Source organism: Delphinapterus leucas, chromosome 1 (assembly GCF_059928025.1).
Source record: "Delphinapterus leucas isolate spDelLeu-1000000601 "Yukka" chromosome 1, BTC_Dleu_Yukka2, whole genome shotgun sequence".
In the NCBI taxonomy this organism is placed as follows: Eukaryota; Metazoa; Chordata; class Mammalia; order Artiodactyla; family Monodontidae; genus Delphinapterus; species Delphinapterus leucas.
In genome coordinates this window covers 85,802,037-85,821,476 of record NC_143129.1, presented here as the reverse complement: position 1 = coordinate 85,821,476, position 19,440 = coordinate 85,802,037, and the positions used below count along the sequence as shown (strand labels likewise).

The window sequence follows — 19,440 nt, the reverse complement described above, 5'->3', positions numbered from 1 at the left end:
ATCTTCTTTGAATTTTCAGAGCATTTTATATCATTTGCCTCACACGCACATGACTGCCTAAAAAGTGAACTCTTTTAAGGACAAAACTATGACATGTATTTTTAAAAAACCCCTATTATGTGTAATGGATGCTGCCAAGCTAGTTTCTAAAGTAAATTTTCATTAATCTGTCACAGAATGCTATGTGAAGAACAATAAATCTTTGATAATGTGGGTCCCATTAATTTGGACTGAATTTGGCCATGTAACCATTTTGCACTATCCTTGAAAAGTGGGTTTGGCCAACAAATTCAACAGTAAGAATGACTATGTATTAGGATTCATATTGGGGCCTTGAGGATCAAAGGGGAACAAGACAGCCTTTCCTCAAAAACATGAGCATCTTAACTCAAAGAAGAATAATCCTTCAATAGCCCTTCGTATGCGATCACTGTGCCAATTGAAACAAAATTTCACCATTTCATTAAAGATAATTGGGTAGAGTATATTCTTGACAATTCTTTATCCAGTTTGTGTTAAAATAAATATTTTTATTACTTTCTCAGTTGCAGGTAGAAATGTATGCTACAATTCAAATGTAACCAACTTAGATTGTTCTAATTCATCCAAATTATAGAAATTACCTATACTTAAAACTCTTAAATGATTATTGCTCTTTAATAGGAAATAATAAATAAAATAAGAAATTATTATTCTGTTAAATGAAAATATGGAGGTTCTGTGTTGAGTTTGCTGCTCAACGTATCATGCTTATCTATTACCTAAAACCTCAAACACTGGTAGACCAGTGAACAATATTTGGTATGCTGCTAAGTCAGTAAGAAATAACAATAAGCTTCATATGTAGTTGGTCTCGGTCTACCGTTATGAAGAGAAGTGTTGACTGCAAGGTTTTCAAATAGCAGTGTCGTTTTAAGTTTTGAGATGTCACCCAGAGAGTTTACAATCCATGAAGATACTCAATCAGCTACTGTCCCGGCTATTTTAGCAACAATCTGATGGCTAATGGAATTAACTGGCATGCCACTCTTTAAAGTTATTCATAAAACCAAAGCAATGACTAATTAAAGTTTTTGCTTTCCCAACCCAAGCTCCATTTCCAGTGAAAGAGTATGGTGGTCCAGCAGCCTCACCCTCCCCAAATCAAACCCTGGTGAAATGGGTCAGTGGGCTTCCAGTGTAACTGTCCACTGGGAAACAGTTTGAGGCAGGTGTAAGAGCAGGAGATTTTAAGTCCTGGCTCTGCTGCTTCCCAGCCACGTTTACGTATAGACAGGTCCCAGGTTTTATAATCCTAGTCTCCCATTTGCAAAACAATACGTCCTGCCCAACCACTGTGAAAATGCTTACAAATGGAATAGCCCTGGGCACTTTATTAGTCTCTTATATAAATCGTCATTTGATGCATGACAACTCAAAATCACTCCTCCTGCGCTGGGTGGCACATTCAAGGGGGAGAGTATATATTCATGATTAAACACCCTAATCTGAGGTCCTAACCCAGCCTCAGAGACACTTTTGCCCCAACGCCTCAGAATTCTTTCTTGGTGGTCCGCGGGCGTCCTGAGACTGCTGGGGCTCCAGCAGAAAGGCATCATGTCAAATTACCAGCTCAATCACTTGCTACCTGAGGGCCTTGGTCCATTACTTTACCTTTTTAAAGTTGGTTTCCAAATCTATAAAATGATAATAAAAATAACACCTACCGCAGAATTGTGGGAGGATTCACGTTAAGACACATGGTATGCTATCTGGCACTTAGCGACGATGAGGATTGCTATTAGACTCACAGGTTTTTGCAGCTAACATGAAAGTGGGTATCCCACTAGAGTCACACCTGGTTTCAAGTCCTAGTTCCCTCTCTGAGTGGCTGTGTGGACCTGGATAATTCACTCAGTCCCTCTGGAGCTTAGTAACTAATCATAACATGAGGACGATAATATATACTTCATGTGTTCTGAATAAAGATCATGTTACATGGTAGAGATGAGAGTGCTGTGCTTATTGTAAAGCACAATGTAAAGGCATCGGCTGCTGCTTGCTTTTTCCATATGAACGAACACACAGAAAACAATTGCAAAGATTTTATTTAGCGGCTTTCTGTGCTTGGCACTTAGAAACAGAGTTCCGTGCATAAGGGCAAATTTTTATACACCTTTCCTTCATACATATTTTACATACCCTTTTTATTGCCCCCATTTTTAATATTCATAATACTGGATTCCCCACTAGGCACATAAATACATTTATCTACAACACCTCAAAACCAAAACTCTTAATAATATCTGTATTCTTTTACTTGGTATTATTTGCATTTCCACACCACTTAGAAAGTTTAGCTTGTACCAAACTTCACTTGTTTTCTTATCATTAAAGGATTTGAAGGGGAAGGGAAAGATGAAGGAAAAAAATCCAAAACTTCAAAATTGCAATGAACTATTTAAAAAAAAAAAAAAGGTAATCTAAGGGCAGGTCGAAGGATGTAGAAGACCCATCTGCAATTCTCTGGAACATGACAGGACTCCTCCTGCCACAGGGGTGATGGGCAGGTGATCCAGGTCAGGCGTCTGGACCTGGCATTCGGAAGGCCAGACCTCCATTTGTCACCTCTGTTCTTGGTATCATCTGTCGGGATTATAAAACCCTTCCTTCCTCACACTCCTTCTACTTCCTTTCCCCTGCCAGGCTGCATGCTCTGGAATCGGCACTTCCTGTGTGGCGCCCCTCTCTTCTGGATCACAATGGTCAGAACTGTGGCATGAAGACGCATTCCTTGCCCCGGTGCTTCTCACCAGTGCTCTGACCATGCAGTGTCCCAGAGAGGTTTACTCCTCATTGACTTCATGGTTCCTTCCATAACCTGTGGGGGAGAGGGGGAGAAACAAACCCAAACCACATTTCCTTGGTGAATTAAAACTCTCATCGTTGCTCTCACTTTATCATTCAGTCTTGCTCTCCACCTCTCTCTTGGTCTCTGTTCGTTCTTCTTTCTCTCTCTCTCTCATCTGCTCTTACTCCCCTTTTCACAGGCACCACTGGGAACATCAATGACAGCACACCAATTGAAGAGAGCCAATGTTCAAAAGCAATCTTTCTCAGGAAGCCCGGTCCAGTTGTAGTACTGATGTCTTTCCACCCTCACTGACCGGAAGGGGTTCCAGGATACACGGTTCATTCCAGAAACAGGGTAAGCTGCAGAGGAGAAACGTTGGCAGCTACTGCGGGCCCAGTCCATCTACTGTTGTACCTAGACACATTTTTGGTGAAAGCACCCATGCTGGGCTTCCCTCCACAGAGTTCACCCAGTTCCGAGTCAGTGTGCACGTATGTTTGTGTATGGATGAGTTTGTGTATGAATATATATGTATGTGTGTATGCATGCATGCACATAGTATGTGTGTATGTATGTATGTATAGACCTGTATTTGTGTGTGGGTAATTTTCATGACTGCTACATGCTAGCATCTCCCTTAACATTATTATAAAATGATTATTCAGTTTCTTCAAAGGCCACTCTGGGGAGACGATGCTTTATAAAACTAAGATTTGGGAAGGCAAGAGAATGGCCACTGAGTCAGAGATGATTCCACAAGTATCCTTCAGTGGCTTAAATGTCTCTTGTTCTTGGGTATGTGCTTTCCTCCTCCAGTAAAAAAATACTAATAATAATAATACACAGTTCCTGTTTTTCAAAGGCGTTGGGCTCCCAAAGAGGAGGATCTGCCCATGGAGACTCTGGGGCCTTGGCTGCTGTAGGCTCCGTGGTGCTAGGACTGGCCACTAAACCATGTGAACGGACATCTGGGAGGAGGAGCCTGGGACGGCCCCATACTGCCGGCCATCACAGGTGTTAGCTGCCTGCTGATTATTGGCTGAGGGGCTAATCATGTGCATGCCATGCTCCATCCCTGTAGGCAGGTACTGCCTCTCTCCAAAGGCCCCATTGGAAGGAGAAGAACAGAGTAAAGTGCTTTGAGAGGTGCTCAGTTTTTCTGGGCTTGCAGCTAGCCTTGGGGAAGTGGGGAAATTGTATCCATAGAGATTATAAGGGTTGTGGAGAGAGAAGGCATTGTAGGAGCTCTGCTGCATGTGGCTGCCCCCGAACATGTGTGGTGATGAGGAGCTGGACGCTGCATTGCCTGCCTGCATGACATACTGAAACTGGGAAGTGGGGAAGGACCCCAGCTGGCCACCGTAGGCTTCCATCTTGCTGTTGCTAGGCAACGAGGAAGGAGTAGGTATTCCTGAGATCAGGGATGGAGTCCTCTGGGGCATGAAGGTTTCGGAGGGCTGAGGGGCTGAAGCAGTGCCACTCTGGAGCCTGTTGTAGCCACTGTCACTCAGCCCTGGGTAGCTCTGCAAGGCAGCCATGTTGCTTCGGGCACATGGTGGGTAATCAGAGAGGTTTAGGTTACACAGCTGGCTCTCTCGGCAGCCCACGTTGAAAGTGTTGGGGGCCAGATGAAATGTTGGAGGAGAACAGGATGGAGATAAAAGATGAGAAGAAGCTGAAGGGGATGGTGTCCCAGTGCTGGAGGTGGTTGGGGAAGTGCCTGTGCTGCCTCCTGAAAAATAAAACATAAATACCGTTGAGACATGAGAATCACCTGAAGGGCTTGTTAAAACACAGATCGCTGATTCTACCCCAGAGTTTCGAATTCTGTAGGTCTGGGACAGGGCCCGAGAATTCGCAACAAGTTCTCAGATGATACTGAGGCTGCTGGTCCAAGGACCACTCTTTGGCTAGAGGATGTCCAGGTCCCTTTTATCTCCTAAAATACCTGAATTTGTATTTGAGAGAGTTGTTCTAATAACCTGGGGATATTAGAACTGGGTTGGTGGCCGATGCACCAACAGACAAAGGGCCAGTTTAACCCAGTCTACTTCAAATGTGTTCTCAGGTAATTTAAGAAGGTCAAAAATGACCTTTCCAAGCCTCCCCTTTACTGGGCTGGGGAGCAGCAGTGCTGCACCCACTTCCTTTCTCATCTACTGGAAGTTGAAGGCAGTGGTGAGTGTCAGGGTTACTGGACCTTTCATGTGAATTCCAGAATGGGCAGCTACTTTGTCTTCCATAGGGCATCTCCCACGATGGAATTTCTCTATCAGGGCAAGGTTGGGACTTGGCCAGAATTGTTGAGCACTGTGATTCTCAAGGAGCATTTTATCCTTTAGGTCACCCACAACTCATGCAGGGGGTCCTAGAACATGAGCTGCTATACAAGGGGAAAGGAACTTTTAAGTAGAAGGGAGCAGGAATAAGGTTTTTAACAGTGAGAAAAAATGTGAATAAAATCATCAGGATTCCAGAAATATAGGGACACAAAGAAACCATCCACAGTGTACCAAGGAGGAAGGTCCAGGTGTGCAAGCTGAGAGGCAGATACCTCAAAGAGAAACCCAAAGCTAAGTTTTAGCACAGGAAAAAAACAAAAAGCCTTAGCCTACCTCCACAGATATTGTAGCAGTTTTGGCTGTAGAAATACAAATTTAGCTCTTGTTAATGGTTTTTTTCAGAGTTAAAGTTTTCACAAAGCCCAACCAATATCATCTCTTGCTTGGTCAAAAGAATTTCCCCAATGAACTTCCAAGGTAGAACTGGATTTAGATATAAACAGCTCCTGATTTCAGAATCATTTCAGGAAATTCTCCTTCTCTGTTTCTTGTTTATATCTTAAATTCCCTTAAGAGAAGTAAAAAGATTTTTATTCCACAAATTGAGATATGGCCAACATTGTAAATGCCATTGGAGAAGTAAGCCAGCACTGACCATGGAAGGAAGGGCATCAAGCCTGATTCTAGGTTCACTGGCCTCCATCCAGCTCCTGACCACAGGCAAGGCAGGCTACATCTTAAATCTCCTCCTCTGTGAAACAAGGGCTCCAACTGATAGGATTCCGTTTCTGTCCTTCTCAGAGTTTACGTCTGAGGATTAAATTTCTGCTAAAGTGTGAATGGCCAGTAACAAGTACTTTCCGAGGAATCATTTAAGCACGAGGAAGTTCTTGAAGGGGAAAGCTAAGGATGATGGAAAACACACTTCTTGTTTTTGTACCACTGAACAGCCTAGCCTACGGTGACTTAACGCGAAGCTCAGGGGTTCATTTTCTGCCAGCGTGGGGTTCCTCTCTGAGATGTCCTACACATTTTCTCCCTCTTCCACCCTAAATGCCAGGCACTTCAGTGAAATAAGTGCTATGGCACAAATAGAGAAACTCAACTCCAGCTGTAAAGAGATTTGTGTTTTATGGGATGTGTATCTAGTCTCCTCTCTTTGAAAGTCCGTCCTTGCCCTCCCAGATCTGGTGTTTATGTGGTCTTGGAGGAGACCCCCTGTTCAGCACGCTGCACGGTCCCATTATAGGTATGCTCCATCAGGCCCGAGCCCTAGCCCTGCAGCAGGAAGTGCAAGATGGAGCAGATGACTTTTTACAACCCTAAATGGTTTTCTCGGATGGCCCAAGATGGAACGAATGGTACTGATTTAAGGCCTCAATTGGTTTCACTAGAAAAAAATAAGACGGGAACTATTAACAAGTTACAGGGATTTCTGCTGAGCAGATGAGAGGCACATGTTAAAAAGTTTGTAGTCAGCTTGCTTTGGCTTTCAAATGACACTCACTGGAAATGAGACTTGGTAGCCTGCTGAGCTTCAGGGGGAGAGAGTGCCCATAGGAGCTAGTGTTTGAAGAGGGAGAGCAAGCCTGCCCAAGAGAAGGTCACATGGCTTCCATTCCCTTTGAAGAAGTGCTCTTATGCACGTAAAATACTCAGTACAGATAACAGCCATTTTTCAAAGTCCACACAGAGAGAGAAACTATGGCACTCGTTTATGCAGAGAAGCAAACCGAGATACTGAGAAGTCTTTACTCTCTTACGATCTAACAGCTTGTCAGCTGTTAAACAAGATTGGGCGTGCAGGCCAAGTGCTAAATAAGCAGAAGGAGGTAGGCTGCCCTCCCTGTGCACTTCAACACAGCTGCGTAGAGGCCTCTCGTCCCAGAAGAGCCAGGGCCGAGCGGGAGGCCAGGCCACTCTGATACAGAGGGGTCAGAGCTGCCTCTCAAAGGAAAGCAGGCCTCCCTTTCCTGCGTGGCCTTCTCTTCTTTCCCTTATTCCCCTCTGTGCTCACTGGGTCCGGAAGGCTCTACGAGTCTTGATTTAAACTTCATTAAATGGATGAATGTGGACTACAGAGTCAGACAAGCCCAGTACTAATCCCAGCTGTCTTACTGATTATGGAACCTTAGCAAGTGAGCCTCTCCATATAAATGGAATTTTGAATATTGACCTTGTAAGCATGTATTGAGAGTTAGATGAAATAATACAGATTACAAAGTGCACACAGGCATAAAAATGTGTTTCCTTTTCTTTTCTATCAGTGAAGAAGGAGTGAAGGAAGGGGAAAGGCATCTTAGGGCATTTGGGTCCTAACGGGGATGGCTGTGGGGTGTTGGCCTCTGTCCATGGAGATGAACATCTCAGCCTCTCCACACTCTGGGGAGCAACATGTCACAGCCAACTGCCTGGATGTAACAGGCTACCGGAGCCTTCAGAACTGTGAATGATGGAGAACTGGACACCCATCGGGCCCATATCCCCAAGGCTAATCCAACTCTGTTTCCTTTCCAAACTATCGGCCCCTGTCCCCTCACTCCCCACCTGGGACGGAAATCAGATGCCCCATGTCTCCATCTCTTCTCAGATCAGATCAAGCAAAGTGGAATTGAACACAAACAGGTAGGTTGGCGTCTTTCCCACTATCCTCAGAGGTCTTAATCCACATCTGAGAGGTGACTAAAATGTAATGCTCTAAGTAGCTGAAAACTCTCCAGCCTTGCAGGACCCATCCTCCACCACCGCACTTCCCTGCATCCTATTTTACCCATGGCCCAAAGTGAGAAGGTACCTGAAATTCGTATTCAACATTAACTTGCTCCAATATCCAAAGCTAACAGTCAAAATGACCAAAAAGAATACATGTTTAGCAGCGATTCCATACAAGGGCAATAACCTAGAATAGACTTGTGTACCATGAAGACAAATTAAATGTGACCATGAAAATCCTGAATACCAAACCTGCTGACTTCTGCATCTTTAGATTGATCACTTCCAGACTGTAACATGGAGGCTTTCACGTACAGTTCCCTTTTGGGTTTATTTTGTTGTGCTTTCCGCCCCCTCACCAAAAAAAAAAAAAAAAAAAAAAAAAAATCGAAACACAGTGAAACAAAACCCCATCTGGGCTAGCGAAGAATAAATCTCCATGTAATTGCTTGGTGCCACGAACCACACTCTTCTGTCATAGAACTTGATGGCATCTGTCCTTGAGTAGCCTTCTTCAAGGCTTTCAAACAGGTAAGAGGTAATATGTCAGCACTCTATGGACCGATCCCAGGGAAAACCCAGAGGCCATAAAGTTTAATGATCAGAGCCCAGTTCATCCCAACTAAGGAATTCCCCTTCGTTGAAATAAGTACCCTTCTCAAAATGCAAATGTGAAACATTATAGTGCTAATGGGAATTGCGTGCTTTCAATCCTAGAAAGATTCCTAGTGCATCCTTCTCCATAAAATTTAAAGATATGCATAGATCCAAACCTCCTCCCTTTAGAACAGCTTTTAATATATTCACCCGTTCTCATTTTTCACATTGGTTCTCTGGGTTCTGAGTCTCTCTGCTTCTTCAATGGCCCTATTTTACACCTATCATAGGTGGAATACCTATTGATAGGTATGGCTAATGATACCTATTGATAGGTATGGCTAATACCTAATGATAGCAATGGCCCTATCATTACACCTATCATAGGTGGAATACCTACTGATAGGTATGGCTAATGATACCTATTGATAGGTATGGCTAATACCTAATGATAGCAATGGCCCTATCATTACACCTATCATAGGTGGAATACCCCCCCACTTTTTCACTTTCCATTAACTTGCTTGTTTTCTCTGCTACTTGTTTTACTGCCTTCCCTGCTGTGGTTTACATCTGTTGTTATTGTCATTTAGAACTAGTCTGCCTCTCTCCTGGCAACAGTACCATTTTCCCACTGAGAGACACCCCCTTTCCCACTCTCACCCCTTCACCTGTACTTCCAGGGAAGGCATGTGACGCATGCCTGGACAATCTAAGCATCCCCACACCCTGCCACAGCAATTAATTCAATGGTATCCCAATTAGAGTCAGTGAGACTCAGTGAGATTTTGCTGGAAATCTTGAGAGAGAGGCACATGACCCTTGCCATCCGATTTAAGCCTAAAAAGATGCAGGTGCCAGGGATGCTGGTAGCTATGTCACCACCCTGGGGAGCCCGAGAATGAAGTCAGGTGAGAGATGATAATGGTTTGGAGTGGGGTGGTAGCAAGGGAGACTAGAGACGTGGGCAGAATCAAGAACCTGGTAAAGGTTGGATATGGTGGGTAAGGAGGGAGGCAACCGTCTAAGGTGATTAATGGATAGTGGCGTCCTTCCCCCAGGAGAGGGCGCCAAGTCTGTGAGGTAAATCATGGACTCCATTTTGGACGCATTGAGCATAAGGGACTTCGGGCCCAAATAGAATATGTAACCAATAACCATTTGCCTTAATAGACTGAATTGAGATACTCTCCCCTCCTTGTCAAGACCTCCTCACAGGCATTATTCCTTGTCTCAGGGATAAACGAGACCAGCATAAGTTGGCTACCTTTGAAACATTATAATGATCACACAGTAGTTCAAAGACTCCGTTCCCAATCTTTTTACTACTATGAATTTGCTCAGTATTTGCTATCTTTCACTGACCAGCCTCTAATTAACACAAATCAAACTGATGAAAATCCCAACACCAACAGAGACCTTCATGATCCTAATTTTTAACTGCCTGACAAACATTAAAAGACGCAAAGGTGTTGAAATCTAGTGACGTCTACCACCAGTTGAGGAGAAGGGAGGCCTTCTGTAAATGGCAGGTCTCCTTCTATCCACAGATGGAGACATATGATCAGCTTTGGTGTTCTGGTCCAGGATGGTTCCTTTTCTCACAACAGTTGTCAGATCACTTGGAGATGCCACCCACAAAAACTCTCAGTTTTGGTTATGCAAATAGCTCCACTGTATATATATATATATATATATATATATATATATATATATATATATCATCAGAACAACCTCATAGCAACATCAGGATATCATCCGAACAATAGGATTGAACTTGGCTCTTATTTCTTTTTACGTCTTCGTCTGTGTCACCTCACTCCACTTCTGCCAGCATAACTTACTTGTTTAGTTCATTTTGTCCTGCCACAAGTAGTGTTCAGGAAAAAGCCATTCCTGAAATATAATTCCTATCTCCAGCCTCTCCAACAGTCTAAACTCCTTGCTGATTCTAAATGAAGATGTCTGAAAATAAAACCATACACTTGACTTCATAAAAATGAAATATGGACCTACTATTTAGAGTTAACAGTCAAGTTGCTGACATTAAGCCATCAATTGGATGAGTGAGCTAATTGTGCGTGCGTGTGTGTGTGTGTGTGTGTGTTAAGTAAAAAGGAAGAACGTGTGGTGGAAAGGAAAGGGCCCAGTAAGGCAGGAGATCCTCTTTGGAGTTCTCAACTTAGTTCTGCCACCACTTAACTGCAGATATGTTACTAGGCTGCTCTATGCCTCAGTTTACTTTTGTGTTAAAGGCAGAGGAAAATGAATCCCACGCATTCTTCTCCATCAGAGAAAACAACTTTATAGAGCATCCATTCAATATGTTTTTGAAAATAGAAGGATTTGGACTTTTTTAAAACCATGGCTAATTCACCTAAGCACATTCCTTGAAATTTTATCAACAGATGGGTCTCAATGAAAGAGAAATTACAATGACAGCAAAGGCAAGAGGGGAAAAGCACCCTGAACTTCACTCCAGCAGAATGGCTGATCCAGTGTCCAGTAGCAGTAACAGCACAAAACTGTCCCAGGGCCACGTGTTTGACATCCAGATATTCATGTGCTTGAAGCAATGAGGTAATGTGGACACCTGGGTGGGTTGGTCACTTTGGATCTTCGGTTTGGTGCCAACACTGCCAATACTCTCTTCACCAAAAGGGAGTTACTACAAAAATCAGTCTGCCACTGAAGCGTCCACTAGACGCTCACCACTCTTTACGTCTTCTAAGACACAGGACAGTTCGACACAGATGGCTGTGTCTCTTTTCTTCATTTTATGACTGATACTGTCCAGAGTTACTGGAACTCTCACTTTTTAAAGGAAGAGGGAATGGGTGTTGTTGCTTTTACATCCTTTGCTAACGTCAAGAAACCAAGCCACATATTTTTTAATAATGAGAATCTGGATCAAGTTCAGTGTATAGTTCAAAAATGTATTCCAATTAAACTATTTAATAGAGTCTTGGCTTTTCCTCTAGCCCCATTTCACCACCATATGTATCCAATAATTCCACACTCATTTCCCCCCATCAGCATAAAAAGGGACTCAGTGAATAAGTGTGACATTTTGGTCTGAAAGTTCAGTTTCTCTTAAACCATTGTTTCCCACATGTCAATAATAAGTCTTCAGATCAATAAATTTTCAATAGAAGCACCATGAAACCTGCTATGCTGTACACCTTAGCAATGCAGGCTCCCCTGCCGCTTCCCCATGCATGCACCTGCCCAGTGGGTCCACATGCTGGTGAAATGCAGGTAGCCATCCACAACTATCACTCCACATCTGTATCCACGCACATTTCAGGTGGCTGTGCTCCAAGATTTAATCAGATAGTGACCCTGCCTACCTGAGCCACAGTGCCACCAAGTGACCTCATTCATTGTTCATTAAGTACTTCCTGGGTTCCGGGCCCTGGAGTAGATTTTGGGGACACAGCAGTGAACACAATGTCGCCACCAATGCTTGCTCTCAGGAACTGGCAATATCCCTGCCCACCGTCTCGTACCAGCCTCTGTGATACAAACCCCTGCTTAGCTAGAGCTTGGAAAGTCAACACATAAAGCAAAGGCAGATGAGCAAGAAGCCACCTCAGAAATAAATAGGGTCAAGTAAGTGTCTTTGCATGACACGTTTTCATTTATAAAGCATGTTTATATATTAAATATATTAAATGCATTTACAAATGCATATATTGGGGCTTCCCTGGTGGCGCAGTGGTTGAGAGTCCGCCTGCCGATGCAGGGGACACGGGTTCGTGCCCCGGTCTGGGAGGATCCCACATGCCACGGAGCAGCTGGGCCCGTGAGCCATGGCCGCCGAGCCTGCGCGTCCGGAGCCTGAGCTCCACAGCGGGAGAGGCCACAACAGTGAGAGGCCCGCGTACCGCAAAAAAAAAAAATAATAATAATAAATGCATATATTAAATAAAGCATGTTATATACTAAATTCTTCACAAAAAAGAATTATCCCTCTTTGGGGTGAGGAAATGGACTCAAGAGTAGAAGTAACTTGCCAAGGGTATATAGAGGGTTAGTGGCCATCAAAGACGAAGGCCCAGATTTCCTGACTTCCCTAAACCTCTGCCCTCTTAAGGGCCACGAGGGCATCAAAGCCACAGTGACACCCTGAATACATATGGACCCTGCTTCTATGACAGCATTATGAGGAGCAAGTCGCTTCATACGAAGGGCTTCCATTTCTCCTCCACTTATTAAAAAAAGAGATGGAAATTCTGGATCGCTTGCCTCCCCGGATCCCCGTGAAGATGTATGGTCTAATCATGTTCTGAATAATTATTAATCAGAACAGCAATATTTCCTGTCCCCGGTGCATTTTCTTCTCAGTTACATAAGGGGAATGAAGACAGTGATGACGTTGATGATGACAATGACAGTTAGCATGTACTGAGGGCTCACTGTGTTTTTAAATGCATTATCTCATTTAATCCTCACAAGAATTTTATTATATTCTCCCACTATACAGATGAGAAAACTAAACGTCAGAAAGGATGAGGGACTTGGCCAAGGTCACCAACCTAGGCAAGAACGGTGATAAGAGCCTAACCCAAGTTGCCTCACTCCAGAGCCACTGTTTTTAATCACCAGCTCCATCTTAAAACCTGAGGGAGTTCAGTAATTCAGCTTACAAAACCTAATTTAGTGTGCAAACTGCTAGAACCTCCCTGAGAAGGGAGTATAATATAATGTGTTATCAAGTCCCAGAAGGGGCTCCTACATCACAAAGCCCCAAATTCAAAAGCTAGAACTCTATTAATGGCAATCATTTGACAGAACAGAAGGAGCTCCATCTGTAATTTTGATCCCTGTCACTTTGGGGCAAGAGGAGGGTGGAGAGGAAAACTCACAAAGTGTCTGACATTTTGGGAAGCTTTCACTTGGGTACCCAGGTGCATGGGTGCTGTGCCTTGGGAGAGCCAGTGGTTAAACTGAGAAAAGGAGTTGAAATCCGCCCATGGGCCATCTGTACACATGGCCACAGGCTTCCCAACCTGAGCTGCAAGAGAAGGGAGATTAGAAACTGGATGAGAAGCACAAAGCGATGGAAGGAAAAAGTCCACTTCGCCCATGCACTTGAGATGGGTGTGGCTCCACGTCAGCAAAAAAGGAGAGAGCACAAGTTACAAGATTCAGAGGGGCTTGCGGCAGCTCCCTCCCCACTGTCAGACCTGAGCGACTTATCCCCATTGTCGGGAGCTAAGTTGTTTCTCACCTACAAACTAGAATAAGAAAACCGATGAGGCTGCCATGATTAATAAATGAAATTATTATGAAGATCTCCAAATCCCAAGGGCTACATGAACGCTTAGTGATAGAAATAATCATTTCACCACCATTACGTAACCTTGCTTTTGGGAAGGGAGAGAGAATTTGGGGTGCCAGGTGAAACGCTGCCTCTGAAACCTGCTTATTTGCACAAGTGGTGATGCCTTGGTTATTTACGGAGCTACCCAGCTCTCTTCATTCCAGGAGAGTCGGTGTAACTCGTGGCTTGGCTTGGGGCCAGATGTGCTATATTCAGTTCAGCTCCCATTCCCTCCCCGGCGCTGCCTCTAAGCAGAGGCCTTGCCCAGGGCTTTACCTTGCTGCTTCTGCATGGTGGTGAAATCTTCAAAGGTGAGTGTGCGCACAGGGGGTCTCCAGAATGCATAAGTCTCCATGATGGCTTCCAGTCCGGTTCTACACAGAGAAAAGCCAGCAAAGGAAGTTGTAAATAATCCCAAGAAATGCATGGACTTTTAAAAAAAAACATCCTTAAGTGGTTTGTCTGAGAAGCGGTATATGCATAGGCACTGAGCGATACCACCACCAGGGTAAATTAGTCTGGAAGAGCACAGGTACAGATGCCACTGGATTGCAAGAAAAAGAAGAAATTAACCCAATTCAGATTATCTGCAAGCAAGTCAGAGCTATGATGGAATTTCACTCCAACCTTTCTTCAGAGAAGGTTTGGTCTGCATGAAAAAAAAATGTTAAGTGTGTTAAAGGTCAAGGTCACTGGTAGCATGAATAGAGTTGAGCAGGGAAGCACTGACCATTCCTCTAGCACAGAATAATGTGATCATCATTACCACAACACATTGACACAGCCCGTCCCAGAGTCCACTCCACCACCGGGTATGTGGAGTCAATGAAACTGTCATATTGCTGCGCCTTGAAAGGCTTCTTAAATCCTCTTAAACAGAGACAAGCACCGTAACAGAAATAGGAGAGGTAAGCACTCAAATATACTTGAGTTTCTGCTGCAACAAGAAATACCTACCTGAAGGCACAAAGAGGGTTTGGTCCCGGAAATTATACCTCAAACAAAAAGACCAATACATTTCTGCAAATGTTTATCTGTATTTCGTAATATAATAACCAAACTGGTCTTTGAGAGTCATGTACTTGGGACTTTACGAAACATCCAGTATTTTACCAATGTATTACTTTAAGGCTTCTGTTTCATTGACACTAGAAATCCCATTAATTGAACTATGTGCACACTGCCTAATTTATCCTTCAATAAATTCTCTCTATCATATATATGTATATATATATATATGAGATGTTGATGAACGTTGTTTTAACATAATTATCCAGGCTATCTGGATTATCTTAGACATATTCTCGCTGATATTCTGTATCCTCAAAACAGAATATTGGTTGGTGCCTTGTTTGAAGCTTTGAACACAGCTTCTGATTATTGACTCCTCTTTAAAACTAACTGCTTCACTTCTAGCTAAGTGGAAAGAGGGGAAGTTAGGGTAGAGGAAGGTAGGAGAAGGAGGGTGGAGAAGAGTAGGTGGCCTAAGTCCTTTCATTGCAAAGTTGCTGGAAAGTAACATGGTGTCCCTTCCTGGAAAAGACAAGCTTTCCCTCTTGAGATGAAACTTATCCTGCCTGTTCTTCTCCCTAGGTAATACACTTCCAGCATTCTCTTCAGTCTGGCACAGCAAGAATAAAGTGAGAAGCTTTACTTTAAGTGAGAACAAATAGCCCTTCCTTATAAATGACTATAAGGTCCCCTGAGGTTCTTCTGTGATGAGCTGCTGATACACTGATTGGCTCTTTGTGTTGGAAAATTTCCTCTCTGAACTGGCCTTACTTGCACAGTTAACTTTCTAAAGTCTCCCCTGGAATCTTGGAGGCTTTAAATACACCAATGTTGGCAAATTAAACTCTGTATTTTTAGAAGAGGTTGAGAGGAGAGGGTGTTGCATGGTGTTTATTAGCTGTTAATCTGTTAAAAGTAGGAATAGAAGACATTTCCACATAGTCACCCTGCATTAACGCTGAATGCAGTACATGAAACTACTTGTGGGAAGAAAGGGTCCAGGCAATTAGGGAGCTCAGAATAATAAGGGGATAGGCAGATAAAGCCATGCTGAGCCTTGATGGATATAAAAAATAGATAGGCCAGGCTTAGATCTTACTGCCCTGTTTTGGAATGTTGGGGGCTCACCAGAACATCTTAGGATTCCCTTTAATGGCACGGGAGGCTCACTGCAAATGGCAAGGTCTCTATTGTTCCACCTCCTATTCCATTCTTTCCAGCAACATGTACCAATGATGAGGACAAAATACTAGCTCAAGGACAAAGAACAGTCCTTTCTCATTTCATAATAAAGTGATAGAAGACTGCGAGTTAGCTATAATACACCGATATACTTCCAATGTTATATTCATTAAGGGAATAAAAAAATCAATGTTGATTTTACTTTCATAACAGGCAAAAAGACTATGGCAAAGGTATTAATAATTTTATTTAAGTAGTCAACGCTGTATAGGATAGCGACCATTTATCCAAATCTAATGATACCATCTTAGATGGAGAGTTATCCAGCCTCTGTTTGAGTATTTCCCAAGGAAAATATTTTGTTTGGGGACAGATCTGTTAGAAAGTTTTCTTTGACCTTGTGCTGAAGTATCTGAGGTAACTTTTTCCCTCTGGTTCCATTACCAATGGGTAAATGGTAAGAGTGCCAAACACTTTCCACATCCTCATCAGGAAGACCTTCCTTAACTGTTAAGAACACAATGTGTGACACACCACATATGGACACACCCGTGGTCCATCCAGTCCAGGTGTCTTCACAAGAAGGGTCTTTTTGGTGACGAAGTTGGGTGAGGGAGATGACTACCAAAATCTAACGGCTAAGTCCGCACATTCCTTACCACACTTCACTAATCTGTTGTGGATCTATCTCTCATAGATTCATCCTGGACCTTACTGAATCTATTTATATATTCAGGGTGGATCTCTTTTTTAAGAAATTAATCCTATTTGTTTACTATATGCCACATCTTATTTGTCCTCAAACTCCATTAAGCTTCCTTGGATAGATCTAATTGTTCAGTAGTACTAATTCTATTTATCAGGATTTGGTGAAGTGCCACAGCAAGACAGGTATTAGCTAATTCACTCTCCACCAGGTTTTCCACCTCCCAGTACTTAGCACAATGCCTATTACCTGACAAGACTTCAATTGATAGGCATTAAATTAATAAGTAAAGGAATTATTTGTATTACTATTTTTATTTATTTAATATTTATTACTATTTTTATTACTGAGTCACAATTTCCTGAACTTTAACCAGCAATCATTTTTTCTAAGCCTAAATCTTAGGAAAACAACTTGATATCAAATCAAGAATCTGAAGACAGAGAGAGTCCTCTAGAACTGGTGACTTGGGAATTGCTTCTGCGTATAGCTGTTTGTGCCTTTCTTGACTCAGGTCCCAGAGAGGCTTCAGTTTTCCTTTGGTTTCTTCTTTTCTGGTCATGGAATTTCTGACCTTCAACAGAGTCTGAGTTCCCTAGCAGAGGACGGTCATTTATACTCTCATCTTCTCTTATAAGAATCCTTGCCAACCACCTGTTGACATCTTCAGCCACTTGGATGTCTATTCAAAGTTTATACTGAGCAATACGTTGTTTACTTATTCATCATCATTGTATCCCAGTCTTATAAAACTTTATCTCAAGGTTCTTAAAAGTGAATTCATTGTCTAACAGATAAAAAAAGTGGTGTTAGGTAACCACATGTCATTAACATATTCCACATGGTGGGCCTCTCTGGGTCTGCTGAACACCAGAGACCTGATGTCATCTCTTAAGTTTCCAATCAAAGATGATCAAATTGGCAAGTGTCCCCCTCTTGCTTACTCTTCCCTGTTTGCTCCAGTGACAACAGAGACCATATCCAAACCCCCTTTGTTAAGTCATTTGGCTGTAATCACCTCTCTGATTTCCAGGCCTCTTCTCTTTAGACTTTTCAGTCTGCTCACTGGCCAAACCAACAGAATGTACTGAAGAGGAGAGAGAAAAGGAAGGAGAGGAAGCAAGCCAAAGAGGTCTTTTGCAAATTGATGATGCCTCGAGATCAACTGATTTGGAAAAATAGCCAAAGTGCAAAGAAATATTCTTCCAACCTTCTCATTCAAAAAAAAAAAAAAAAAAAAAGCTGGGACCATCTTTTTGAAGTTCAGCAAATATATGATAATTATAACAATTACAACTACATTCATGAACCTGTTAGGTAACACTCCAATGCATAGTTTCTGCTTTTTATTTCTCTTGAGATAGAAAATTATTTTTTATGTTTCTTTCATTTATTTTCTTTGTAATTCTGACATCTGACTCTCTTTGCTGGTGATACCGTTAACAACAGGAACCTACGCTAGGAATTGATAAGATCACTGGTTATCTCTCAATAGAAGACAGTCAAGGACTAAGGGAAGTCTACTGAGATGGGGTCTTGAAGTCAAAAAGGGGTTATCCAATCAGGAAAACAATTATGTGCTAGGTTCAAGAGATATAAAGGCAAAAGAGACACAGGGTATTTACCCTTAAGGAGAATCCTGCTCAACAAAAAGATAACAACATGTAAATGACTAATTTCTGAACTGTGTGATAGATGCTACGCTGGAGATGTGTAGACAATGCCATGAGGCACTGAGCAAGATGTACTGAATATACCTGGAAAACTCAAGGGGGATTCCATAAAAGGCCAGTTATTTAAGGTTAATGTTACAGGGCACTCAGTAGTTTTCCACACAGACAAGAGGCAGAAAGAGCTTTCTTAGTAGAGTTAATAGTATATGCAAAGACGTGGAGGTATGGAAGAGAAGCCATGTTCTAGGAACTGAAAATAGTTCAGTGTGACTGGAGCTCCAGGTGTGAGATGGGGGCTGGGGGTGGGGGGAGGCAGGTGGACACCATGGGTATTTATTCCATGTGAGGCGCTTGGATTTTATCCCATGGGCGACACTATGACCCTGAACTCCTTTTCTTTCTCCTCCTGTTCCAACATTTGAAAAGACACAAAACCAGAATATACTGTTCTTTCAAATCTAATCACCATGTGTCAACTTTCTAATCCTTTTCCTTAGACTGTCGTTGGTCCACTGAGGTTAGGTCAAACCTTCCACACATCCCTCTCCTTCACTGGATCTGGAATTCGCTCCTACCTTTAGATTCCTCAGGGTTTTTATTGTCCAGAGATATTCTTAAAGACCTCCCAGTGGAGGTCTGCAAATTGGCAAAAGAGCCATCAATTCAAAACTTGGCTTTAGATGTACAATAAATATATCTACCTGCGCTTCCCTGGTGGCGCAGTGGTTGAGAGTCCGCCTGCCGATGCAGGGGACACGGGTTCGTGCCCCGGTCCGGGAAGATCCCACATGCCGCGGAGCAACTAAACCTGTGCGCCACAACTACTGAGCCTGCGCTCTAGAGCCTGCGAGCCACAGCTACTGAAGCCCACGCCCTTAGAGCCCGTGCTCCGCAACGAGAGGCCACCACAATGAGACGCCTGAGCCTCACAACGAAGAGCAGCCCCCACTCTCCGCAACTAGAGAGAGCCGGCACACAGCAACGAAGACCCAACACAGCCAAAAAAAAAAAAAATCTACCTGATGAACTGGATGTCACTATGTGCTTTACAATGGTTTGGACGAACGTGTGTCCAATGGACAGATGGTTGGATTGAGTTAAAATTGTTCCCTTGCCCA

General features: G+C 43.1%; 1 protein-coding gene across 1 annotated transcript in view; it reads right to left on the bottom strand.

Moving 5' to 3' along the window:
• Positions 1-258: 258 nt before the first annotated feature.
• Positions 259-19,440, bottom strand: part of TBX15 (T-box transcription factor 15) — a 107,116-nt gene continuing 87,934 nt past the window's right edge. Inside the window, exons 7-8 of the mRNA XM_022583830.3 lie at positions 14,027-14,124; positions 259-4,565 (exon numbers count right to left, since the gene is read on the bottom strand). Of these exons, the coding sequence (XP_022439538.1) occupies positions 3,781-4,565; positions 14,027-14,124 (883 nt within the window). The 3' untranslated portion in view covers positions 259-3,780. The remainder of the gene's footprint in view (positions 4,566-14,026; positions 14,125-19,440) is intronic.